The sequence below is a fragment of the Aulonocara stuartgranti genome (assembly GCF_965226115.1).
Source record: "Aulonocara stuartgranti genome assembly, chromosome: 5".
Lineage (NCBI taxonomy): Eukaryota > Metazoa > Chordata > Actinopteri > Cichliformes > Cichlidae > Aulonocara > Aulonocara stuartgranti.
Window position 1 is genome coordinate 8,756,250 of NC_138943.1, and position 27,086 is coordinate 8,783,335.

Below are 27,086 nucleotides of genomic sequence, written 5' to 3' on the forward strand. Positions count from 1 at the left end.
CACTTTGACACCTATCTCTTTTTGAAATATTCAGCAGGATCAAGTAGAATTATATTGGTTTTAGTGATGATATCTGACTTTTTTTGTCTTTTGGGAGATGTGTGATCACAGAAAAACACGTGAATGTCTTTTTCGAGCTTGAATTGCCAGGCCAAAAATAGTTCAAGTAAGATGAGAGACTTGCATCTATCAGATCTCATCCTCTTTTGAAGTCTAACTCGGGAGGGAGTAAGCTCAGATGTGGACCTGGAAATTTGATAACTAAGATATTCTTGAGCAAAATTAGTTTTTTATTTACACAGCTTTTACTTTGATTTTTGGGATTTTTTTTCAGTTGCAAGAACTCAAACAGTTTATTTGCTTTCAAGTAATCATTTTCATGGTGGCAAAGGATAATTTTGTCAGACCTCAGTCAAATTAGTATGAGTCATGACAAATGAGTGATTGATGTAAGCTGGAATAGCACCTTATTAAAACATATATAATTCATGCCACTTCACATTTTTCACTTCAAAGTATTAGAAAAGATGTTAAATTCTGTAAATATATAATCAAGGTGCTACTATTAATGCATCATCTGTGACTACCCCCGCTGTGGCATAGTTTTACATAGTAAATCTCAGAATTCGCAGATTCAGGTGTGTCATACACACTGAGGCAGTCAGCTGAACACACCAGATGAGCAGCAGGGAAAAGGCAAATTCCAGAGAACTTTCCAAAGGGTGATACATAATTATGACTGGGCTATAAACAAAGAATAAGTAGCACAGGGAGTCTAAAAAAGGAAAAAAAACACAAGATCTACCAAGTGGCAAAATAATGATGAATGCACTGGGAACAGGTGTAGCAGAAAATTGGAGGGAAGCCTGAAAAACACTAAAAGTAAACCTAACAAGAGTTGGCATAACGAAAGAATAGAAAATAAGAGAGAAAGTGACAAAACTAAACTCCAGAACCATGACACTGTTTAATATTTTCTGCCATTAAATAGCGAATCAAAAAATTTGCTTGGAACAGTTTATTGGGGTTTAGTATCTTGGTTCAAAATGGAGGAGTACAAATTACACCAGCGACTGTCTAACTTGGGGGGTGAACATAATAGCTATTAAAAAAAAAAAATATATATATATATATATATATATATATATATATATATATATATATATATATATATATATATATATATATATATATATATATATAAAATTAAAGCGCTTTAGAGTTAAAAAAAAAAAATAATGCACTAAGAATGGAGGAAACATGTGTCCATAGCTGTTTCCTCCATTCTTAGTTTAACACCTTGAGGAAGATGCCTTTTGTGGGACACTGGCTAATGTAGGGATTTTTTTGCCCTCTTGCTGTCAGAAGTGGGAATGAAAACGGTGTGTTTGAATTCAAGAAATCATTGTGGTTGTTTCCAGGACAACAGAACAAGACAGCTGGACGCACCTTTCTCTTAATCTGGCAGAGATAGGAGCTACTTAGTCAGAGAGCACAGAGGAGACAGAAAGAGGGAGGGCTGCGTTGTGTACACACACACATAAAATACCAAAAACACACACACTCAGTGAGGGCTGAGTCAAGGAGGGAGGAGAGAAGAGAAAGAGTTAGAGGTGTAGAAAGGAAGGAGAGGCGCACAGAGAAGCTAAGAGAAAAAGAAAAAGGAAGAGGTATGACAGTCCTTGTGTTGTAGTCTGCTCTGATCCTGCACACCACAGGGAAGCCTCATCAGCCATTCAGCAGGATGTCTCAGAGGAAAAGGAGTTTCACATTTGGAGCTTATGGAGGGTAAGATAATAGAGGACTAATCTGTCGGAACATCAATTGATTTTGCAGTTTGCCAGTTGACAGTTGACACTGCTGTCACAGCAGTGTACATGTACCTGTTGCATTGTATTGCCAGCCCTGGAGTAGTGAGAGGAAGGTGTGACTGCTCTGGGACTAGTACTGCATCTGCTCAGCAGCTGCTGAATTAGCTAACAGAACTGTGCACTCTTAATTTACACGTGAACCATTAGTAGGGGAAGCTACAAAAGTGCTACAAGGGGAGGTTTGCATATGGTTGTCTCAGTCATGGTGATCTGTTCATCTGTCTTTTTAAAGACCTCACTACTTGTAAGGTATTTAAAAGTGACTGTAGTCAACACAACAGTCTAAATGTATATAACTGGTAGCTTTAAACAGCTTCTAAATCCATACAGATATGTGATCGATAAGGTTATTCAAAGTGCAAACCGTTTTTATTCCAGCAAATAAAGCACTGATTGCCTGTCATCAACCAAAGTGGTGCATAATTAAATATGTGTGATGCTTACTTGATACTGAATAAGGAAGTCAGTGATTGGTGGCAGGGAATAACTAAATACTTCATTAGTATGGGTAAAACAGTGAGAAGAGGTAATTATCTCGACTTTGTATAGTTCCACACTTTTATTAATGTGACAGATGATTTTGAAGCAGTCAGAGTATGGATATTTGAGATGTGCTTTGGTTTATGAACAATGAATAGTGCATTACAATTCATGAGGCAGTGAAATTATTTTAATGTTGTGTCTTGCAGCCTGTGAGTTCTGCCAAGTCAGCCTAGAAAACACTCACGAGACACAAATTTGACATTTTTGTTGTAGAAGTCAGTTTGAAAGGTAGTCTGAGTGCACAAGCAGACACGGGCAACCAATAGCAGGCAAGGAAACATTTGTGGGGCACAGAAACAGCATTTCTGAAACAGCAACAGGCTTCTTGTAATAAAATGAGCAGTGAGATTCAAGGAATGGTCCAAAATAGATATGGAGTGGTGTGATGAAAGTGCACTCACTGTCACCTGAACTGCACTCATCAGATTCTTTTTTTATTTTATTTTTTTTATTTTATTAAGCCTACCACAGATTTGTGTTTTATTTAACTTGATGGGTTTCATATTATCAAATAAGTTAAACATACAGCAATGTTTACATTAAGTTTCTTTTCTGTCAGACATAAAGGGCAGGAGTCAGATTACAATAGATGAATAGTGAGAAAATGATCACAGACCTTAGATGTTAGTTCATCCAGCTGAATGCGCTCATTCCTTGACGAGGCGCCTGTCATCCATCCACAATTCTCAAGAAGCGCCACTCGTCCTACAGTATTGTTCAGGCCTACACACGATGATTGCCTTATGATTCACCCAAGCTGTGCTCAAGGTTAAGGCCAAAGTCATATTTGCTGGCACTTTTCCATTTTCACAGCACAACCTTTATGCATGCTATTTGAAATGTCACCAAATTCTTACTCCTAAAGTACTGAACAATATTCAGTTGAAACCATTTTGTAAAATTGTTAACATAAGACCAGAGTTACAGATACATTTATAATGAACAAAATGATAAAGAAAAATAAACTTGCAACTGGTTGGCAGGTGGCATGAGGTTTCTTGTTGTTGATGGGGAAAGTGGTCACAAAATGTGCATGGTGTTACTCTGGAAAAACTTCTGGCAATTGCTTTGATTGCTAGCAGACTTGTGTGTTTGCATGACAGATAACATCTTGTCTTGAAACCACTGCAAGCTCACTGAGTGATACTGTAACTGTGAAGAGTGTGACACAAACCAGAAATGGAGAGCATCTCCTTAGGGGGAAAATGTGCATTTGCTATCAGAAGGAGGGTGCCATAGATACTGATATGTCATATTAGATAAGAAGGAAAGAAAGACAGAAAGTAAAGTTAGATGCTGTTATTATTTTGGAGGGAGTGGTCCTGTTGGTTGACACTATCACTGTCATGCTACAATCAGTAATGTGATTTTAAGACATGCTGATGCATTTGTCATATTATTGTATTACTGTCATAATACTTCTCAACTCAAACACTTTTATTTGCAGGACGAATTAATCTCATTTGATGATGAATGGGATTAATTTGTTCGGCATATGACTCTTTGACTTCGAAGTGGATTTTTAATCCTCAGTAGTGTGTGCAAGCCAATAAACGACAAGAAAAGCTTATCTCTTCCTTTCTGTACTTGACACATTAGAGTACTTTGTTGAATTATAAGCTGGCTAAACTACTAACTCATTGACATTTTGGTTTTTGTAAGCTGGTATTGTAACAAGTGCAAATGAAATTGTTACTATCACCTGAAAACTAAATGCTGTATTCAGCTGTTTTAAATCTCATTTATATAAACATTACATTTGCATTTGTTTCAGTCTGTTACAATCATTTGGTTAGAGCAAGCGAGTGCCTGCAGTTATTTGTCCCACTATAATGTTTTCTCACATTAGGTTGTAGACATTTGATTTTAAATTCAGGAGATTTGTAGCACTGTGCTCACAAGTCTTCTTCTTTTTCACACAAACCAAACCTGAATCTGTTGGAAAGCTCTGTTTGGCTGGGTGTCACAAGAATGAACTGAATCAATTATTTATTATATGAATTGTGGAATAAAAGCAGCAAAATCAGTGGTTGACTCCTAAAGTGCATTGTAACACTCAGCTTGGCTGAGTTGTTAGATAAAGGTGGCCCACTCCAGTTTTGTCCTCGCAGTGCACTGCTGGAACAGTCAAGTTTAGTTTTGATCTGGTATTTGATTTTGTTTCTTACACATTTACTTTGCCCTAACTCTTCCCAGCTATCTGTGATCCAGTCTAGTCTTATGTATGCTTTTGTACAATCGAAAGTAGCCTGGGGATCCTTTAAAAGCATGCATCTGTGTTAGATGAATTAGTGTGTGTTTGTTTCAAGAAAAGAAACGAGCTTTTTCATTTTAATTTGGTTTGTTTTGCAATTGCTTGGGAAATCTGTCTCTGTTTTTAAAATCCTTGTTGTTGAAAAGCGTATCTCTGGGGAAATAATTTCCTAATGAATAACATTGAAAGGATTCTTAAACAGAAATGGATGGAGCCCAGACCTAGACCATAACATTACCATTCTGCATTTGTTATTTTGTAGTTATTTTGTAGCAGATTAATTTCCGCATACAATTTAAGGGTAATTGCTGTTAGCGGATAGCAACATGGCTATTTCTTTAAAGTGCTTGTAAACAGCTGCAAGGAAAAATGGATGAGGTGGAAAACAACTGGAAATTGCCTCCTATTTGAGCAATTTTACTGTCTCCTGTGCCAGCTTCCTTGCTGATTTTTTTTTTTTCTGAACTATGTAAATTTAAAGCAAGCGATTACGTGAAGTAGGACAGATGATTTAAAAAAATAGAGACTTGGTTACGGTTGAGCTATTTTTAACTTTACTATAGGGAACTTTGAACAATATAATACCAAGCTGATGAGTGAATTTCCTAAATTTGAGCTTGTGATTGTAATTATAGAAGCCAGAAAGAATAAGCCAATGATGCTGGTATGTTTACAGGTTTTAGGTTACAGATGGTTGGTTTCCTGCTGGTGAGTAAAGTCTGCTTTAAGCCTAGAGAGAAATGGCAACGGTTCAGCCATGTGAAAGATGATTGGATTGTGCACATATCTGACTGCTCTGTTACAATTTCCCTTGCAGGTATTATACGGTAGCTACCTGAAAATGGTGTTGAGGAGGCTAGTGTGACTGTACAAACAGCCCACCTTTTGTTCTTTGCTATTTTCATCCCTCCAACATTATGTAATGTCGTTTTTTTTGTGTGGCTGTGCTTAATCTGATGGGGAGGTTACTGCTTTGTTTTTTAAGGACCCTAAAAAGTGATCACATACAGCAACCCACAATCTGTTTGTGGATTCTGGTGGAAATATTGCTAAATCAGCTTTTCTTAAATCAATACTACACATTTTAAACCTCAGAGAAAATCACAGAAAATATGAATATAAAATTAAAAACTTGAGAATACTATGATTGTGTGTGTGCTTTGTGTGAGATTGGTAATCACTGTAGAGCCAAATGATAGAGCCTGGACAGTCAAACTCCTACTCTCTTTTGAAGGTTATGTGGTCAGAGAGATCAGAGAGATGGACCTGGAGAGGTCACTGGGTTTAAAGTGAACAGCCTCACAAAAATAATTTGGATTAGGGTGGTTTTTCTGAGTAAGATTCAAAAGCAAATGCCATCGCATCATTTAAATAAAAAATCAATATAACTGTCATAATAACTGTCAAAAATGCTAATCATCATGCAAATTAGAGCTTTATTTGTTTATACTTTTTGTATAGTTGTTGTTTGTTTTTAAACTTTTAACATAATGAAAACCCATGAGCAAACTATGATCATTATACTCCTCTAGCCTTGCAGGATTGTTGGCTTAGGAGTCTCTTTAGTCATTACATTGAGGTGACAGACTTCACTAAAGAAAACAGTTAAAGTGGATGACCTGTTCAGAGGGGCGAGTGAATAGTGGGTGAACACGAGGGTTATCAGCGTTTCTTAATGTGCCATTTTTAAAATCTTTGTGTCCACCTATTTACTGAAGTCATGTTTTGAACTAGTAATGTGTGTTTATACTGCCTACATGAAAAAACAAAGTGAAAACACAAAGGCTGCGGGTGGAAGCTCTAAAAGATGCTTCAGTAGTCATTTTATAACCCCAGCAACACATCTCTGAAAAGTTCAGACAGGGACATATTTGCCACTCTTTTAACAACAATCTGTAAGACCGGGAGTTGAGAGGGATCTGCTAGTCTTTTGGGATAGGAACGCTTAGGATAGGTTATAGGTAAAGATAGGATGCCTGGAAATGTTTTGACCTTTTAAAATAAAATTTCCTTGAGATTAAAACATTCAACATGTGCTTCTAGCTTTATTTCAGGCAGCCTACATTTTTCTTCCAGTATTCCTGCAACCTCCAGAAAGCTATTGACTGCTCACAGCTCAACCAGCAGCACGTGCATTGGCACACTCAATTTCTTTTGACATTCTCTTGTTCCCATTTATTATTCACATGATTCATTGTTTATATTAGTAACATGTTTACCATTTGCATTATCACTGTATTACTTTGTGTGTCTTTCAGTATGCGTGTGTGTGTGGCAGTATGACTACTATACTACTATTTAATAACTGGTTTGAAGAAACTTTTTTAGCATGTTTGAGACATTTCATTTCATTTTCATTTTCACTTTATTTGTCAGGGACCATGTACAAACAGAAATGAACATTAATCTTCTTCGAGAAAAACTGCGGAAAGCGCCCAACTAAAATTATAAAAGCCACATGGACTATTCCCCCCAAAAACTGCAACCAATATATTTCTATACCCAGTCAATGGGCAGATAAAGCAAAAACCAGTAACAGACCAAAAACAAAAAAATCATCAGTTAACAACTTTAACACAAATTCAGTTAACTGTTCAATATAATCCCAAAAGGTTGATTCTGTTCATCTGGACGTAGCATTTTGGGAGAAACGTTCAAATATAATAAGACAAATACCTTGTATTAATTATGTATCAGAACATATAGACAGTATCAAATGTATCCAATTCCTACGCACATAAGTATCAAGTATGATTATGTAACGTCTCAAAGACATATATACTAAAAGAGACCAGAAAACAAAATGTTAAAATTGTGTTCACGTGTGTTTGGACAAATTTTGGCTCTAGGTCACAGTCACAACCATCACAAAGCTGAAAGTTTGCAGATGGTTATTGATATTGTGTTGTAAAGTTATGTGGTTCTGACTAGTAAAGAGTGATTAATAACTTTCATTCTATTTACTTTAGATTATTTCACTTATAGGAAATAACCCACAGAGCTTTCTGTCTGAACAGGCTAATGTATTATTAGATGTTCGCTCTGGACAGAAGTGTTAATATGCCATGATTTAAGCATCATTTTCAATCTCTCAGCTTTGAGGAATTTGTGTAACACTATATGAAAATGTTTGTGAGAATAAAATTAAAATAACCAACTGCAGTGTTTAATGTTTAAGATCAAAAATTATATGAAATGGGAGATTATAAAGCTATTTCTTGGAACGTGTTTCAACTTAAAAGCCTCCAAAATGAAACTCTCAGTCTGTTTCATAGCTTTGAGTTGTTATACTAACCTGTATAGCAGGATGTTTTCTTATGTTTCTCCTATCAGTCAGCCCTTGAGAAAGTTTTGTGTTTCTACAAAAGATGGAGGCGTAATTGTTTATGTTATGGCTAGTTTCTCACCCCTTCTGTTACTACCAAAACAGCATGTTGCTGAGTCAGTAGGAAAACATCATTGATATCGATCAAGCATATTGCTGATGGAAATATTTCCATTCCCCTTTACAACAAACAAAGAAAAAGAACAAAGTCCTGCGTACGTAAAGTTTACAGTCATGAACAAAAGTGACATGTATCCAGTGTCAAAACCACAGGCTAGCAGTCTGTGCCATGCAAATGTTAAATGCAATAACGTATTTGATATATCAAACACTGCAGTGATGGTGTTTCACTTTCTTACATCATACCCCTCGTCTCACACACAAGTTTATCCAATATTCTGACAACATACATGCTTATTGAAGGAGGAGAGAAGCAGAGGTTAAGCTAGTATCAGGCTGGTGAACTACACAGGTAGAGGAATCACAGAGACACCAGTGTGGAGACAAGGGCTGTATCCCAATTCAGGGTCTGCAGCCTTAACGGTCCACAAGGGCCGCGTACTCAAACACCGCTAAGTGCGAGGCCTGTAAAATGGGACGGTCTAGCTTCCGTCGCGCTGCCCAGGTTGCCTAGCAACCATGATACTAACAGCTGGAAACTTTTTTGTTTGTTTCTACATGAGCTTTGATCATTCTCTGTAAGATTAAGGTCAGCTATTGAACGGCGTATATTTTAAAGTAAAGGCTTTAAAACCAAGTTAGTACAAACGTCACTAATGTCACATAACTTTGCCGACATGTGGCCAACAGTAATGTTTTAATGTTCTTCGTTATTAAACATTTGCATATAAATAAGTGACATAATATTCAGTACTTGCTTAAAGTTTACTCTTCGGCTGCCCCTCATCCGCCGTTTTTTTTCGGCAAAATTATCCACACCCACCACCGTGCTATGCATTCTGGGATATGTTGGGCCACAAAGTCTACACCGCCACATCCTTAAAATTTAGGGAAATGAAGGACGCATTTGAGGGCTGCTTTTCGAGCAGCCTTCGAATTGGGACAGCCTTCATCGCGTCGCTGTGACGTAATCGGCCTTAAAATGCAGCCTTTAAGGCTGCAGACCCTGAATTGGGATATAGCCAGAGGCATGCACAAATACCCAGATAAGACATCTACCTCCATTTTTACCACTTAGTTCTGTCCTGCCACCCAGTGGTATGGGCATGCCAAATATCAACCTATTGCATTTTTAAAAAAAGGTAATGATAGTATTAAAGGCATCTGCAGGGCTGAATATAAAAGATATGAATAATATTCTATTCTATTCTGTTGAACTACCAAATATATAGAAGGCTTTCACTTTAACAAAACAGAGAGGATACTTGCACATCCTTGCAAACCACTCTAAACTTCATATCACACATAAGTGCTCTTTCATGTATAGATACAAGCGTTAATATGCTAATATTTATTACATGCTTTGCTTGAAATAGAGTATTTTAAAATTGCAGTATTTCTGCTTTTACTGGAGACAAGGATCAACATGTTTTCTTTACCATTGGCAGGAAGTGCACTACCTCTGTGAGTCTGACATTTAACCAGTTTTTGGAATACGTTGCAGTAGAAAAAATGGGTTAGACTTTGCATTTAATACCTGCACATCCTAAACCCAGAAATCTCATTTATCATTTTTATCATCTTTTTATATACTTGAACCTAACTTGAGTTGGCTTTTTTCTTTGTAAATTTAAAGGAGAGAAAAAGCAGAACGGCTTCTATTATCCTGATGATATTTTCCATTTTCATTCCTTCACCAATAAGTGGAATGAATGCCTGTGATTGTGTTGGCATAAAGTAATTGTTTGACTGGCTTAGCCATGGGGAGAAAGGGATAAGCAGTGGTTATTAGTAGGCTGATTGTCCACCTCTAGCATCTGGTTCTGGAATTTGTCCTTGATCATATGTAGTGTTTCCAAACTGTTAAAATGTGTATTGTTTGCTGATGATACCACTCTGTACTGCTCAGGTAAAAACTTAGAACAGCTTCTGACTACAGCGGAAAAGGAGTTAAATATATTAAAAAACTGGTTTGATGTAAATAAGTTATCATTAAATATAAAGAAAACAAAATTGATTATTTTTGGCACTAGACAAATGAAAAATGTATCTAAAATAAGGGTTAATGGAATTGAAATTGAAAGAGTGTACGAAAATAAATTTCTTGGAGTGATAATTGATGATAAGCTGAGTTGGAAGTCTCATATAAACCACGTGAAAACAAAAATGTCAAAAACCATTGCTATTCCCTATAAAACAAAGCATGTCCTGAACAAAAAATCATTATACACACTTTATTGTACTCTGTTGCTTCCATATATGACTTACTGTCTGGAGATATGGGGTAATGCATATAAAACGAACACTCTTCCTATTTTCAAGTTACAAAAAAGAGCTATAAGAATTATAAACCAATCAAACTATATAGAACCAACTAACATTTTGTTTATTAATCTGAATACCCTGAAATTTTATGATTTAGTTGAATATAAAATGGCACAGATAATGTATAAAGCACAAAATAACTTGCTTTGCCCCAGTACTCAGAAGCTGTTCAAAGTCAGAGAGAGTCAATATGACTTAAGGGGAACAGATTTCTTTAAAAAAAACAAGATAAGGACAAATATAAAGCAGAGATGTGTTTCTGTTAGAGGAGTTAACCTGTGGAATAGTTATGACAGTGATTTAAAAAGGTGTAGTTCATTTTCCTTGTTTAAAAACATGTTTAAAAATAGAGTATTAGAAACATATATAAATCAAGAATGAAAAGAGCAAAAAGGAGAAAAAAAAAACCTCTTGATTCTTTTGCCTTGATGTAGTTACTTATCTAAGGTGGAAAGTTTTTTTTCTTTGTTTTTTTTTTGTTTTGTTTTTTTGGATTTGTTTGTTTGTTTGGTTTTTGCTTTGTTTTATTATTTTCTTCAAGCCCTGTGTACAGGAGCTGCATACAAAAAGATATTTTGTGAAAAGGGTTGGCGTAATAAGCAAATGCTTCAGCCAATACCTTTTGATTAGCCTTGTCTCATGCTTTCTTTCTTTATGGTAGATTTTTGTTCTGTTTTCACTGTTTGTTTGTTTTTCACTGTTTTCACTGAGATTTGAATTTGAATGCTAATCAATAAAATCAAAATCAAATGAAATCATTTGATTTCAGGATAATGAATGAAAAAAAAAAACACCAACCACACAGAAAACCTGACTTGTTGACTAACTATAATGTACCAGCAGAAGAAAAGCACCACTTTGTTCTCTTATCTCATATTTCCTCTTTTCTGTCCCTGGCAACTAATTTGACCAAAAACCACATTTCCTCCATCTTTCTCTCTGCCATTCCTCATATCAACACATAACAGCAACAGTCCACAATTAATGCAGTTAAGCTTTACATGAGTTATGTTTGACATGATTGATATTTCTGGGTTGTGAGGATGCCTGCACAGCCACACAGCCCTCCCTTTCAAGTGAAAATGATATGTCAGGAAAACCTTGAGGGAATTTCTTCAGACTGGGCACAAATGTCCACTTGAATTTGACTGTGAAGTGATTTGATTTTGATTCTTACTGTGAACTCGTAATGAAAAAGAGTTCTTGTAAAGAAAACCAACATGAAATCTTTTAAGTTCATGTGTTATTATGAAAATATTCATCCACGTCATGCAAAATTCTTTGATTTTTCTGTATGTGTGTATAAATATTGTTGTTGTTGAATGTATTAGACCAGCGGTCCCCAACCTTTTTTGCACCACAGACCGGTTTATGCCCGACAATATTTTCACGGACCGGCCTTTAAGGTGTCGCGAATAAATACAACAAAATAAAACTAGTACTGGTACTGAAAAAAAGAAGATTTATTCATAACACACGTGAAAAGACCCAGGAAAACTGAGTTAATGATAAAAACGATAACAAAATAACACTGAAAACTGATAAAAACCCTGAAAACCATACATTTCACACCTGAGCCTCAACTCTCGCGGCCCGGTACCAAACGACTCACGGACCGGTACCGGTCCAAGGCCCGGGGGTTGGGGACTGCTGTATTAGACCACCTGTCCTTAAAACAAGGAAACAGAGTTATCTTAGAAACCTGTGAAAAACTTTTACAATGAAAAAAAATGTTTTAATTGCTAAATTTGCTGAAGTGAAATGAATTAAAAGTAAGATTCACCTATTACACAATGACTGTAATTTGACATCTTTATGTGTTTTACTACTGTACTTTTTCTGCTTTTCGTAAACCAGTACATTGGAAAATTACAACAATAATTATATGTTAGCATTAAAAACTTAATTTCTAAGACCTTCAAAGTATTATTTAATTTAACTTTAGTGTTTTGGAGCAACTGTGACCACATAATTTCTATATATTCTGATTGATTTTGATTCTGATTAACCATTACAGAAACATAAAAAATTATTTTGGAAACACAGGAAATGTATCATCACGGCTATGATCCTACCTGTCTGGGAGATCTCAGACTGTTAGTTGTAATGTTAGCTGTAATGTCGGCTTTCAGCACCGACTTGCCATCGGGTGAGAAAGCCGACATCTCACAGATTCTGATGGGTCGGGTCGATGAGAAGAGGTTTTATCTTAAAATGCATAGCAAGTTTGCTAAAATAGCTGGTACTACCAAGGCAAGGGCTAGTGAGCCTCCCTGAAAGCCTGCTTCAGGTATGCTTTTATAGACACCTGACTAGGTGTGGTCAATTGGCACCAGCTGAACACACTGAGGAGATTAGGGGCTGCAGAGGGGCATAACAATGCATTTGTGTCTTCACGCATTGATTATTGTAGCGCTCTGCTTTCTGGGTAACCGAAGAAAAGTTTTAGAGGTTTACAGATTGTACAAAATGCAGCTGCTTGCATTTTAACCAAAACTGGGAAATTTGAGCACATTACCTCAGTACTGAAATCTCTTCATTGCTTGGCTTGCAGTATTTAAGGTCCTGTTGCTCACCTATAAGGCTTCAAATGGTTTGGCACCTTCATATCTCTCTGACCTTTTGCACCTCTATGTTCCACCCCCTGCTCTCCAATCTCAGGATACTGGCCTTCTAAAAGTTCCTAAAACCAGAAAAAAGGCTACTGGGGAGCGTGATTTTTCTTTCTGTGCCCCATCTTTGTGGAACAACCTCGATGAAGATATTAGGCCTAAAGCTTTTACTGGTTCTTATTGCTATTCCCTTTTGTTTTATCAGTTTTTAAACTGTATTGTTTTTTCTGTATTCTTTATCTTCAAATAGCTGTTCAGCACTTTGTTTGAAAGCGCTTTATAAATGAAGTTATTGTTATTGTTATTAATGTGGGCCCACTGTGTTGTACTTAAAATAGTAAAGCTGCGCTAATTACATTACAATACAGTTAGGGACAGCGAATTATCACCCAAGAGTGTTTTAGGATAAGAATGTGTGTTTGAGTGGGGTTTTTAGAATCAGAATCAGAATATCTTCATTGTCATTGTAACGAGTACAATGAGTACAATGAAGTGTTATCTGTGCAATAAGTTTTTATTTATTTCTGAGTGACTGTGTTTTTAAAAGTTTCTTTTGTAATTATATTTAATTACTTCTTTCTTATATATTCTTCTTTCTTGACATCGCAGGGACTGCACTTAATTTCGTTGAACTTGTTACAATGACAATAAAGAGATTCTGATTCAGATGAATGGTCCCGTTATCAGTATGCTACACCACATGCTATAGTTGTGATTAGCATTGTTCTACGCTGATGACACTCAGCTGTACATCTCCGTGTCTCCTGATGACACCAGACCAATGGATGCCCTTTTTAACTGTATTTTAGATATAAAATCTTGGATGGCAGAAAACTTTTTACAGCTTAACCAGGACAAAACTGAAGTTTTAATCATCGATCCCGAGGCTCAGAGAGACTCTTGTCTAAATTAGAGGCATTTTCACTATGTCCTTCGCTACAAGTGAAAAACCTGGGTGTTATTTTTGACTCTGAGCTTGGTTTTATCCCACATATTAAACATGTAACCAAAATTGGATTTTATCATCTAAAAAATATAGCCAGAGTCCGCTCTATTCTCTCTCGAGCCAACACGGAGATGTTGATGCATGCTTTTATTACCAGTCACATTGATTACTGTAATGCCCTGCTCTCTGGTCTTCCTAAAAAGAATATTTCAACTGTACAACTTTTACAAAACTCAGCAGCTCATGTGCTGACGAAGACCAGAGGGCGGGCCCACATTACACCGGTTTTAGAATCGCTGCATTGGCTCCCCGTGTGTTTCAGGATCGATTTTAAAGTTCTTTTATTGGTTTTTAAATGTCTTAATGGTCTTGGGCCTTCTTATCTCTCAGATCTGCTTTTACCATATGAACCCTCGCGGACCCTGAGGTCCTCTGGTACTGGCCTTTTGATTGTCCCTAAAGTCAGGACACATACTCACGGAGAGGCAGCTTTTCAGTGGTATGGTCCTCGTCTGTGGAACAGCCTGCTGGAGGAGCTCAGGGCCGCAGAGAACGTACATGTTTTTAAGAACAGGCTCGAGACCCACCTTTTTAATTTAGCTTTTACTTGACGTTTATTTATTTTATGCTTATTTATTCTATCCTGTTATTCTATTATTAATTTAGGCTTTACCTAATATTTATTGATTTTATTCTTATTCATTTTTTAATCTTCTTACTCTATTTATATTTATATTTATATTGTATCCCGTTCTAATTTATTTTATCGTTTTACCCTGTATATATCCTATTGTGTCATATCTCCAGTGTTTCCTCGGAGGGCGCTCTCTGCACCGGGGCTGTGATCGACCGTGGCTGCTGGGGCTCTGGGGGTTCTCTCAGCCTGGCTGGGGGGCTCCTTTGCCTCCCTCCTGCTGTGTGCCCAGCCTGGAGACTGCGGTCTGTGACCATCTCCCAGTGCAGACGGCTCCCTGTTATAGTGTTTCCTCACTTGGCTCATGCGTACCCAGCCCAATTTTACTCTTTAAGTGTGCGTGTGTGTGTGTGTGTGTGGGGGGGGGGTGTATGTGTGTATTCACATCGTTTATGTTAATGAGAGTGTGGGGAGTGAGTTGGAGGGTGGGATGGGCTGCTTTTAACCATGTAAAGCACTTTGTGCTACATTTTTTTTGTATAAAAAGTTCTTTATAAATAAAGATTGATTGATTGATAGATAGATGATCAATAATTTCGCAAAAAAGAAAAAACATGTAGAGAAAAAGTGCTCTGGAACAAAATTCATAGAGAGTAAAAAGGAAATTAAAGAGGAATCAGTACAGTTAAGAAAAGCTCTGATATTCTCCATGTACAAATAAACAATTTGATAAGTCTGTGTTTACAAGTGGCCAAAAAATATCCACACGGGGGCAGTGCAATACATCTGAGTAAAGAGCAAGGTGCAATAGCCATGTTTACATTTGCAAACTTTTTTATTCATAGGAAAATCAAGGATCATTATCAAGTAACATATTGTCACTTTGTTTCTTTCTAGAGTTGATAAGACCTTTTCCAGGACCAGAAGTTTATGGTAAGTCCCCTCCTTATGAAAAGCAAAGACAATATAGTTTCACACTTCATTGGTCCCATGCACTCCACTTCACAATGTTGCATTTACAGCACCTTAGGAGACTAAGGCTTTACGACTCTCTTCCCATTCAGCACGGCCAACCAAAAATGTTAATGCATATGAAGCATCAGTTGTCTCAGTAGAGAATTAAACATGAATAGATCTGTTCTGTATGCAGTAGTTTTTCATGGCCAACACAATTATGCTGCAGCAATAAAAATTTGAATGTAAAAGATACATTAAAAAAAAAACCCACAAACGTACCTTTATCCACTTTAATAATTTCAGAATATTAAAGTGATGATCTCAGTAAAAGATGGTAATGGCTAATAAGGCTGCTTTCCTCTCTAGCTATAAAAGTCACAGATATGCTTGTAATTTTATTGTCACTGGAAAACTCTGTTTGCTCTGATGACTCTGGACATCTGTATATGATCAAAGAGGAGCTTGTAATGTTCCATACTTGGCAGGTAGTCTCACAGCATGTACAGGGAATGTGCGGCTGGAAATACAGGGGCAAGAACAGATGGAAGGAGACAGGAAGCATAAAAATGTGTGTAATACCAGCTGGCCATGTAGAGCACATGCCTCTGAGATCTCAGCCATTGAGAGTTCTCAGAACAATTAATAATACCACTTTTACACAAGTATATCTTTCCAGGTTTCTCTGCTGGATTGAGATTCATTTATGTTTATATGCAAGTTCGTATGTAAATGTTTTACAGTTTCATAAAACATTAAACCAAGGAAACAAAGGTCAGTATCACAAACTGTTTACTATACAATAATCATTTACATGTTTACAATATCATTTGTTTTTTGTAATTAGGCTAAATGCTATTTAGATTTTCTTAATGTGTATGTGGCACATGAAAATAGCATTTTTATTTTTATTTTCTTTGTTTTTTCTTCAGGGGGAATTTGCAAAAAAATGCCTTGGTTTGTTTTTGTACATCAAATAGGCCTTAGAATTAGACAGAAATTGAGTCATAATGAGTTTGGAAAGGACAATAGATGAAATACTGAAAGGAGGAAATTGAAGGTGCATGGATAATTCAAGCTCATTGGAGGAGAATACACCCTCGCACACCCGCTGAATCTCATTATGAGGATTTCAATTTCTCTCGGTTGCAAACAGGTCTGAAGCAGATGCTAATGGTGCCTTGGGGCAGGGCTATGCAGGTACTAGTTATCCACAGCACTGCTTTGTGATTGTAATCACTGAGTCATTATGCCAATTGTGTATTCCATCAGTCTCAGGCTGCATTTAGATTAGAAAGTGGGGGGGGGAAAGCAAGATATCAGCAAGATATTTACTATCAAATTATTTGGGGCACAAAGAGGGATTTCTTGAGGAGTTTATTTGTCCATTACATTTTGTTCTAACAGCTCTGCATACTTGGAAAAATCTGAACAACCACCTAAAAGTTTGCAGTCACTGAGGAAATTATACATTTTGATCAGTTAAATCAGTTAAAAAACGTAATGCAAGTGCAAGGCTTACTTATTAAAGGCTTAATACAGTTTAATTCATTTGCAGCGCAGCATTTTAGATCTTCAGTATTCTGGGGTGAATTTATTTTTGTAATCTGCAGAAATTAGTTTTAGATTAGAAAGTAGTTTGAGCAATTTGGATTGTTTTGATAGGAAACACACATTTAACTTGCTAACACAGTAGGTCAATAGGGTTAATATCCTGTAGCAGATAACCAGCTGGCTACATCTTGTCTGAATAGCGCTTACATAGTCTGGAACTGCTTTTGTCATGCTGTTGCAAAATGGAAAGATCAACTTAGATCATGTTTATTCTGCATAAATGTCCCACTTTACCATCAAAAAGCAATCACGTTTTTATTTTATCTTCCACATTTAGCATCAAGTTTTTTTTATTTAGAGTTCTTTGCTTTGATCTAAAGGCCCACTATCAGTTTCACTGATGGAATAATGTTGTTTGGATTGTATTGCAGCGGTCCCCAATCTTTTTTGCGCCACAGACCGATGTAATATCAGACAATATTTTCACAGACTGGCCTTTCACAGATAAATACAACAAATAAAATGATACGACAAAGAGAAAAGCTGTGGCATTTTGTAAATATAATAATAAATGCGAATTCACTGTGTAATTGTGTAACATTATTAGCAGCGTCCTCCTGAAATGCGCCAACAACATTGAGAGTAAAATCCTCCTCTATCCCCCTTAATACTCTGGTAGCTATGGTAACGTGTAAATATTTCTTTCAAAATAAGACACACAACTACAAAACAAATATAAAGTACATGAAAATATATAGAAAATTTATTCATAACACATTCATAACACATGGGAAAAGACTCAGGGAAACCAAGTTAAGGATAAAAACCCCAAAAACCATAAATGTCACGTCCGAGCCTTAACTCTCGCGGCCTGGTACCAAACGACTCATGGACCGGTCGGTGGCCCGGGGGTTGGGGACCGCTGTTGTATTGTATCTAAAATAAGCATGACAGTTGTTAGCCTTGTTCAATTGTGAATGTTTTTTTTTCTTTCGAATGATCAAATCATGTTTAAACTGACACACCTGGAACAGGTAACACAATGTGTCAATCAGAAATGGTAAATGGCCTGTATTTGTATAGCGCTTTACTAGTCCCTAAAGCGCTTTACACATCACATACATTCACACACTGGTGATGGCAAGCTACATTGTAGCCACAGCCACCCTGGGGCGCACTGACAGTGGCGAGGCTGCCGGACACTGGCGCCACCGGGCCGTCTGACCACCACCAGTAGGCAACAGGTGAAGTGTCTCGCCCAAGGACACAACGACCAAGACTGTCCGAGCCGGGGCTCGAACTGGCAACCTTCCGATTACAAGGCGAACTCCGAACTCTTGAGCCACGATCGAAAACAGAGGTGATGGCCAATGAGGCTTAGCCTCTGTATGCTCACAGTTATTCCATTAACCTTACGGAGGTTAATGCCTCATATTTGACTCCATTAATCATTAATTATCATATTCAACATTCCCAATCAATTTAATTTATTTTAATTAAAACTATATCTGTTTTTCAATACATGCATATTTCCAAACTTTTGATTGTTAGTGTGTGACTAATTGCATCTCTCCACCTCTGTTACCTAGCCTGTCCCACAGCTATTGTAAGAGGCACAGGACCATGTCGGGAAGATTTACGATATGAGCTCCAAGTGTGTGTCATTAAAACTGGGTTTCTTGGATTCCCTGCCATGTGCCACTGCCTCAAATCCATCACATTATTCTCAACCAGCCAGGAGTACTGTCGGTGTGAGTGAGTGTGACGGTGGACAAACACGCAGTGCCCGCACTTTTCTCACTCTTAACGAGCACCAGTATCTCCGTCACCTTACTCTAGAATGCACTTTCAGCTCGTGTTGAGCCCTGAATCACTTGGACAAAGAGGTTCACTTTGTGAAAAGTGAGAAAACACTTATGTTACTGCTAAACTGCTCACAGCACAGTTCCCAATTAAACACTCATTAACTTGATTGCTCTGAATAATGGTGGTGCTTATCTTCCTCAGTCTAAAGATCCTGTTGTGCTGCAATAAGCAGGCCATGCCATGGCATTTCTGCAAGAAATTGTCAATCTGAAAGTGGCCATATTTTCATTCTTAACAACTCAGTTTTCCACTAATGAGGGAAAGCACTGGAATAATGTAGGAGTGATGTATGCAGACTGTGATACTGAAGATACACTGGAAAAATAGTACTTCTTTTATACTGCATCTATATTTGTCATTATAAATTAAAATCACTACTAGTTAACTCATTTGGTACAGGACACACCTGAAGGGGCTTTTATTTTGGGATCGTGGGATATATTTATATTGTGTGTGTGCACAGCTGTTGCCTTGTAGCCATCTAATCTGAACAGTACAACTGCTATGAGCCTAATCAAGCCTTTGACTGACACTAGGAGATGAGTGGTAATGAAGTTCTCTTCAGTGTTAAAAGATGAAAAAGAGTGAGGCGAAGAGGCCTCTAATTGGGTATCCGTGCCACTTCAGATTGCTGTTAATGGCCAGTATTCATCCTAATATGGTGGTCAGTGTCATGGGGAGAAAGCAAACAGGAAGAGAGAGCGTAGCCAATTGCAGCTCAGCGACTGTCAAATGGAAAAACCAAACTTGTTGAACCTTTTATATTTTCCACATTGGAACTCCTGTCAGGAGTCATAAACCTAAAAGCATAAATGCAACATAAAGAAACTGTAAAAAGAACTTTCCTAATATTGTGTCATACCCTTTATTTCTTCCTGTGTTGCCTTGGTATCCCACAGATGTTTATTTGGATTCAGATATTACGGGTGAAAAGGCAACTGCATCAAAATGAGTTCATTTTCGTACTCAATGAATTGGACAGTCCTGTATCTGTTGGTACAGAGTTTAACTCACCAGTTATTCTAGGGCAAGTTCATATCGTAGCATTAAACATTTACAACCTCCTACAGTATTTATATATATATATATATATATATAATATGACATGCACAAGGTTATTTGTTCTCTTGCGTTCCTTTTTTGCTCTAAATTATGCTAGTGCACTCTGAAAGCTCATTGGTTGTCTCCTAGCACCAATTTGACCAGATCATCACTTGACTTGAATATCAGTTGCTCTGCGTAGCTGGTGTCACTCTCCTCTAACCTTTGTTCCCTTCATCTTGAGCTTCAGCACTCTGCCCCATTCATACTATTGCCTGTCTTGTTTTTCGCCCTATAGAGGGTCAGTTCTGCCCAAAGGCTACTCTTATATGTCAAGTAAGTGATCGGCTCTTTTTACATTGAACTCAATCATCTCAGTAAAAAACTATCAGTGCTTCCACTGTAATTTAACAATTATTCCTTACTTTTCTGACACCATGAAAATAAAATATTAACTTTGGAGAGTGCTTCTACCAGCATAGCATAACACAAGCCTCATGCAGGTTTGCACAAGTCTAATGTAACAAAACTGAAGTTGTGTTCACAGTCTGTGTGCACTTAGTTTTATTTACATTGGTTTGTTGATTACCTATACTTAACTCATCTTTACCTGTACTGTCAATTAGGATTTTCCAGTTATGGAAAAAGAGATTAAAGGATGCCTCGAAGATAGAAAATAAATGTAAAATTCAATTTAAATGTTTCAAGCTTAAAACAGAAAAAAAAAATCACACCCCAAAACAGCCTCTCCAAATATGCTTTTGTTTTATAAGAACCTCTTATCTTATTATTCATATCTTGCATAATACAATTAGTATGACTAATGTTAATTATCTATAGAGGCTTTCATTGAGAACAGAACAAAATCCTTTCACAACCTTTTTTGTATCATTTTGAGTGGTGACACAGCACTTGTTTAGACAGTTTTTGTTTTTTTTACAGAAATCAGACAGCTCTATTTTATCATGGGTCAAAAGAAGCAGTATTGACTTTTGTTTTTGTATGTTTATGGGCTGACTATGTGTCATTTTGACTGGTATCCAAACCAAAAAGAGACCTCTCCTGCAACCCTGTGTGTCTATTCCAAAGTAAGTTCACAGATAAAATCATTACAACTCAGTGTGTTTGGAATCTGGTCAACTTATTGAGGTTGTTCTGAGGCCAGAGTCAGAAAGCAGCAGTGCGATGGTACCAGATGGGGGTTGCCTTATTTATTGTATTTAGGACGCCTCTTCAGTTAATTAGATACTAGCATGCAGCTGTGGATGGTAAATGATGACTTTGTTAGGATCTTTTTAAAGTACTGCCCACCTTCTCACTATTCAAATAATTTTCTTGTAGCACAGAAGAGAATAAAATTGTTTTTGTTAGACTGAAGGCTCGCACAAAGGACCGGGTAAACTGGGTAAAGCTTCTCAAGGAGATTACAATAATATTGTAATGTTTAGAGTTGAGCGTAATATCTACTCTTTAAATCTCTTATAACATTACAAAAACATCTTGTTCACGTTCTTCCCTGTTGTCTCAATATAAAGACGTTTTTTATTTAATTAATTGAAAAGCTTGAGCTTATTGAGGGGGTAATGGTGCCTGATGTTGTAGTCATTTCAAATTATCAGAAGGTCAACTCCATGTAATCAAGCTCTATTACATCTCACATCAGGAGACGTATCAATTAGCCTCTGCATATATCTCTGTGAGCAGGATGAAAGAAAGAAAAGCTGAATGACGATGATGACGATGGAGGAAATTATGCATCATACCAACAGTATAACTGTTTGACTAGTGTATGCATCAGTGGTTTGCTTTGTGACAGTTATGTGCATTGTTTCTAAATGACACTATCAAATCAGTCCTCACACTTATCCAATGACGTATATGCAATTAGTGTCACATATTTCTAAGCTAATTTCCAAATACCAGGTTGTCACTGGAGATGAAGCGTGACACTTTCTTTTGTCTGTAAAATGGGGAAGACAATGTCGTTTGGTGATGAGATTTCTAGAATGACTCATAATCACTTGATGTCGTCAGTAGTGATAATTGGTCTGAGTTTTTTTTTTTCATCTTCCGTACTTTTATTATGCATGTAAATTTAACAACTTCTAATTATCATGTGCTACCTTGATTTTGTGTGCCTGAATCACCATTTTATTATGTGGTACATCAGTTTCCTTCATATTCTTTCTTTTCACATCATATCCTTTAAGTATCATTTCCTTCTCTTTTTGAAGTTAACTATGTTGTTTAGTTTTTGGTTTTTTTGTGCCCTTTTGTGCCACAGGGAAAAGCCAATAAAATCCCAATAGCTCTAATCACCCAATTAGTCACAGAGACACTCAGAAACTTAGGAGTGGTGTTTGTTTCAATCCACTTATGATTCTGTTCCTTCATGATTAGGGCCCTGAAAGTGTAAGGTATTGATTTTAAAACTTTATTTGTAGTTGTGTAAGTTTACAATCTTACTAGGTACACTTTATTAGGTACACCTTGCTAAAATTGAGCCCTTCTTGCCTTCAGCACTGCCTTAATTCTTTGCATCATAGAATCAAAGAAAGCTTGAAGCAAGCCTCAGAGAATTTGGACCATATTGATGTGATAGAATCATGCAGTTGTTGCACATTTGTTGGCTGCTTAACCATGATGTGAACCTCGCCTTATCCACATGCCAAAGTTTTGAGATCTGGTTACTGTGGATAATGTTTCAATACAGTTACCTCAATGTTTGAAAAAACAGTTTGATGCAATTTGAGCTTTGTGACATGGTGTGTAGAGCAGGGCGATATGAGCAAAAATATTTATCACGATATACATTTGAAAATTTGCGATAACAATATAACTAGGGATGGGTATCGTTTAGGTTTTATCCGATACCGGTGCCAAATCGGTACTTTTGAAACGGTGCCGGTGCTCAAACGGTGCTCAAACCGGTGCTTAAAGAATGGAGAACACAAAATTGGTCCAAAAACCTCTCATGTTCAGCTGTTTTTTGTAAAAAGATAACAATGTTAGCCTTTTCTGCAGCTATGGGGCATATATGGTATCACTCTTGGCTGGAAGCAGTGCTTAAACAATGGAAAAAACACAAACTTTATCCAAAAACCTCTCATGTTTAACTGTTTTCCACTTTTTCTTTGGTCATTTTAACCTTTTTTGCCAGGGTGAAGGGAGTATCTGCCATCAAACAAGAAGACAGCCGCATGTAGCTATGATGATGTTTGCTAGTTCACCTTACATGCATTAATGTAATAACGTGGTTAGCCTACGAACAACATTAAGCTACTCACGCAGAGAAGAACGGCTGCTGCTGCATCATCATCCGTCATCATTTCTGCTACACTGGCAGGGCTAGGGGCCAGGACTCTCCTCTTCGGGTTTTTGGGGATGTTGCTAACTCCGGGTCTGATAACAGGCACCACACCCGCAGTAGATGCGCTCGGTGTGAGGTCTCGCAGCAAGCTATCAAATACAGCGCATTTCTTGGCTTTTTAAAAAAAAACCGCTATGCATGTTTCATTGGATTTGAGGTGTTACCTCCTTTGACAGTATCACAGTATCAGCTTAAAGCACTTGTTGCAGGCTGCTGAGTTTGCATATTTTGCTGTGAAGTACAGCCAGACTTTTGACCGCTTCGCCTTGGGCATTTTTAATCTGTAGCTCTGCTCTAAAAGAACGTACGTACCTGGACCCGCCCACTATCCTCGGAAACGTAAAATGATTGGCTAGAAGTGTATCACAGCTCAGGAAAAAAAAGCACCGAAATAAAGCACCGAAATGTGCGCTGCTTTTCGGTCTGGTTACTACCGTTTACTACCCTAGATATAACTGACGATACAATTGACACTAGACAAAATACTTTACAACTCCACAACTTTATTAGTGCAAAAAAAACCCATCAATGTATTTTCACTTAAACAAGCAGCTGTTTATTATGTGCATTAAAGTTATATAAAAATGTAACAGTGCAAATGCAAATTCCTTGCTGACAGTTTAACCAAAAGGTATTTCCAGTGGAAATTGGCTGACATATCCTCAGCATAACATGTATAATATCCACAAAAGTTAAAAAGAGGTTATACACACACAATACGGTAATATTATGTTGAAGCACAGTACGTATCACTCCGCGAGGCTCCTGCCTACGATAGCCGTAATGCTCCGACAATCCATCAAGCGGTGCGGGTTTGTAGCTTAGCAAAGTCGTACTAAAACATTTGACAGATTTTCGACCACCGTGTACCACATAACGTCGTTTCGAGGTCAGTAAACCCAAACAGGCACACGGGATTATAAGGAGCACTGTCGATTTTCAGAAAAATCAAAGGATTGATTTTAAGTGTGCCGTATTTTCCAAAAAACACGGTAATAACGACAACCCCGCTAGCATGCGCTATGAAAAATAGTGTTTTGTTGTGTATCTGGCGGACGAAAGCTAAACCAGTTCCACACCACTGAAGTTGCAGCATTTTTACAAACCAATTCTGGTTCATCCGTTTCATTCAACGATCCACGTTCGCCCTTCTCATTCTCCATCACCGGCACACTTTTTCCTCCATGTGCGTATGAAAACACTGCGCACGCGCGTTTTACCCATGTTCTATCGCGATATTTCATTTTCTTATCATTGCCCGACATTATACCAGTATTACCGTAAACGGTATGATATGGCCCAGCCCTAATGGTGTGTTACTGTATTCTGCTGGAAGTACCCATCAGAAGATGGTGTTGTCATAAAAAGAGTCCACAATAATACTCAGGTCAGTCCCAGCATTTAAACGATGATCAGTAAGAGGCCCAAAGTGTCCCAAGACTCATCAGATCAAGCAACCTTTTTCCAGTCTCTTTTATCAAGTTTTGGTGAATCCATGTGGACTGCAGACTCAGTTTCCTGTTCTTAGATGACAGGAGTGCCACCCAGTGTGTATAGGCTACAAGAGGCCTCTGCTGCTGTAACCCATTTGCTTCAAGATTCAGAACTCCTCTTTTGCATATCTTGGTTGTAACGAGTTATTTGAATTACTTTTGCCTCCCTAAAGCAGTCTGGCCATTCTGCCCTAAACTCTGACATCAGCGAGGCATTTTCACCCATAGAACTGCCGCTAACTGATTATTTTTTGGAAATGAGACAAGGTTGCTTGGAACCTAGTCTCAGTCTGCAGTTGCAGAAGTTCTCAAGCTAGCACAACAACAATGGCAAAATTCAAATTCACTTAAATCATCTTTCTTCCCCATTCCGATGGTCAGTTTGAACTTCTGCAAGTCCTCCTCCCTATATCTGCATGCCTAAGTGCATGCAATGAGTCTCATGCGCATTAATAAGCAGTTGAATATGTGTAGCTAAAACGTGTAAGTGTAATTAAATGTTAAAAAAAAGAAAAGGCTGATGGTGTTAAATTAATTAAACATTTTTCTTTTTTCATTTTGTCCAGCTAATCACTTGGTTTTCAGGTTTTGTTAGTTAGTCTGTCACTATAAAAATGTCAGTTTTCTTTTATTGAGTTAACAAAAAAGTGAAAAAAAGTGTATTTGCGTTAAACAGTTTCAGCTGTTAAGGCTGATGAGACAAAGTTATTTGAAATTTTTAAAGAAACTAAATGAAACATCCTGCATTGATGACTTATTTGGGGTTACATCTGGGAACATCCACTTAGGATATGGGTTTTGTTGCTAACATCTGTATTCATTGCTTTCTACATGTGAGCCAAACATCCCTGACACATTTAAAAAGGAAGTGTCATTGGTAAAAGCTCTTTGCAAACTTGTGATAAGTTGCAGGTAGAGGAAAATTAGATGAATAAACACATCAAAATCGAAATCACTGTCAAAAATCCTAGAGGAAATAGAAGAAAATACTAACATGAGCCATACATGGCTATGGTATTATTTAGGGACAAATTACAATATTTTAAAACCACTTTTGCCTAAACTGAACGTAAAAGTTTAATTTTGTGGATATACAAAAATTCATTTAAATCTAAAGACCTTCATAAAATTCAGAAAAACAGAGACTTACAGTATTGTAAGCTGTGGATGAGCTGTAATCTGTCAACCATATGGTATCTGCCGCACCATGGTCATGTGATTTCACACTCAGTTTGAGTCCAGATTATGACTGCCAAAATCAATAGAGGTGGGCACACAATATCTAAGTAATTATGGGAGCCAGTGGGGTTCTGGGAGTGCTGACAACACTGTTATTGTGAAAGGACTGCTTCCTTTTCCAACCTTACAAAGAAAAAAAAGTTCAAAGGCACGTCCTGCACCCTAATGCTACTAATGATAATTATGTGATACTATTCAATTCATTTTTATCTATATGGCACCAAATCACAACAACAGTCACCTCAAGGTGCTTTATATTCAAAATACTGAGAAAAGCCTAATAATCAGACAACTCCAAATAAGCAAGCACTTGGCAACAGTGGGGAGGAAATCCCCCTTTTTAACAGGAAGAAATTTCCAACAGAACCAGGCTCAGGGAGGGATGGCCATCTGCTGTCATTGTGATGTAAGGGGAGGGAGAAAAGACACACTGTGGAAGAGAGCTAGAAATCAATAATAATGTTTAAATGTGGTTAAAAGGGGTGTATAAAGACATAGAGAGAGAATAGAGGCGAGTGAAGAAGAAGTGCATCATGGGAAACCCCTAGCAGCCTAGGCCTATTGCATTCTAAGTAAGGAAAGGAAAAGTTTTCAGCCTAATCTCAATAGCATCAATGGTGTCTGTCCCTGAATCCAAACTAGGAGCTGGTTCCACAGCAGAAGAGGGGCGTGAAAGCTGACTGCTCTGCCTCATACATTATATTTGTGCTGGTTACAGAGTCCTAAACCCCTGGTAGAACTGAGATCAGTCTTAAGACATCAGAAACTATGTTTGATTTTTGAACTTTTAAAGCCACAATTCATCAGAAGGTACTTTTAAAAATATTTCAGCTATACTCAATAGGTCAGTAAAGTTTGTACATGAGAGGTGCTGGAGAATTCAAAACTGCAGGCTGATGGAGGGAGGATAGCTCCAAATAACACTGACGTGGCTGCATA

General features: G+C 37.4%; 1 protein-coding gene across 3 annotated transcripts in view; it reads left to right on the plus strand.

Moving 5' to 3' along the window:
* The first annotated feature begins 1,628 nt into the window (after positions 1-1,628).
* Positions 1,629-27,086, plus strand: part of rap1gapb (RAP1 GTPase activating protein b) — a 63,963-nt gene continuing 38,505 nt past the window's right edge. For all 3 annotated transcript variants that reach the window (XM_082533374.1, XM_082533375.1, XM_082533378.1), the window contains exons 1-2: positions 1,629-1,788; positions 15,528-15,563. In XM_082533374.1, the coding sequence (XP_082389500.1) occupies positions 1,745-1,788; positions 15,528-15,563 (80 nt within the window). In that variant the 5' untranslated portion in view covers positions 1,629-1,744. The remainder of the gene's footprint in view (positions 1,789-15,527; positions 15,564-27,086) is intronic.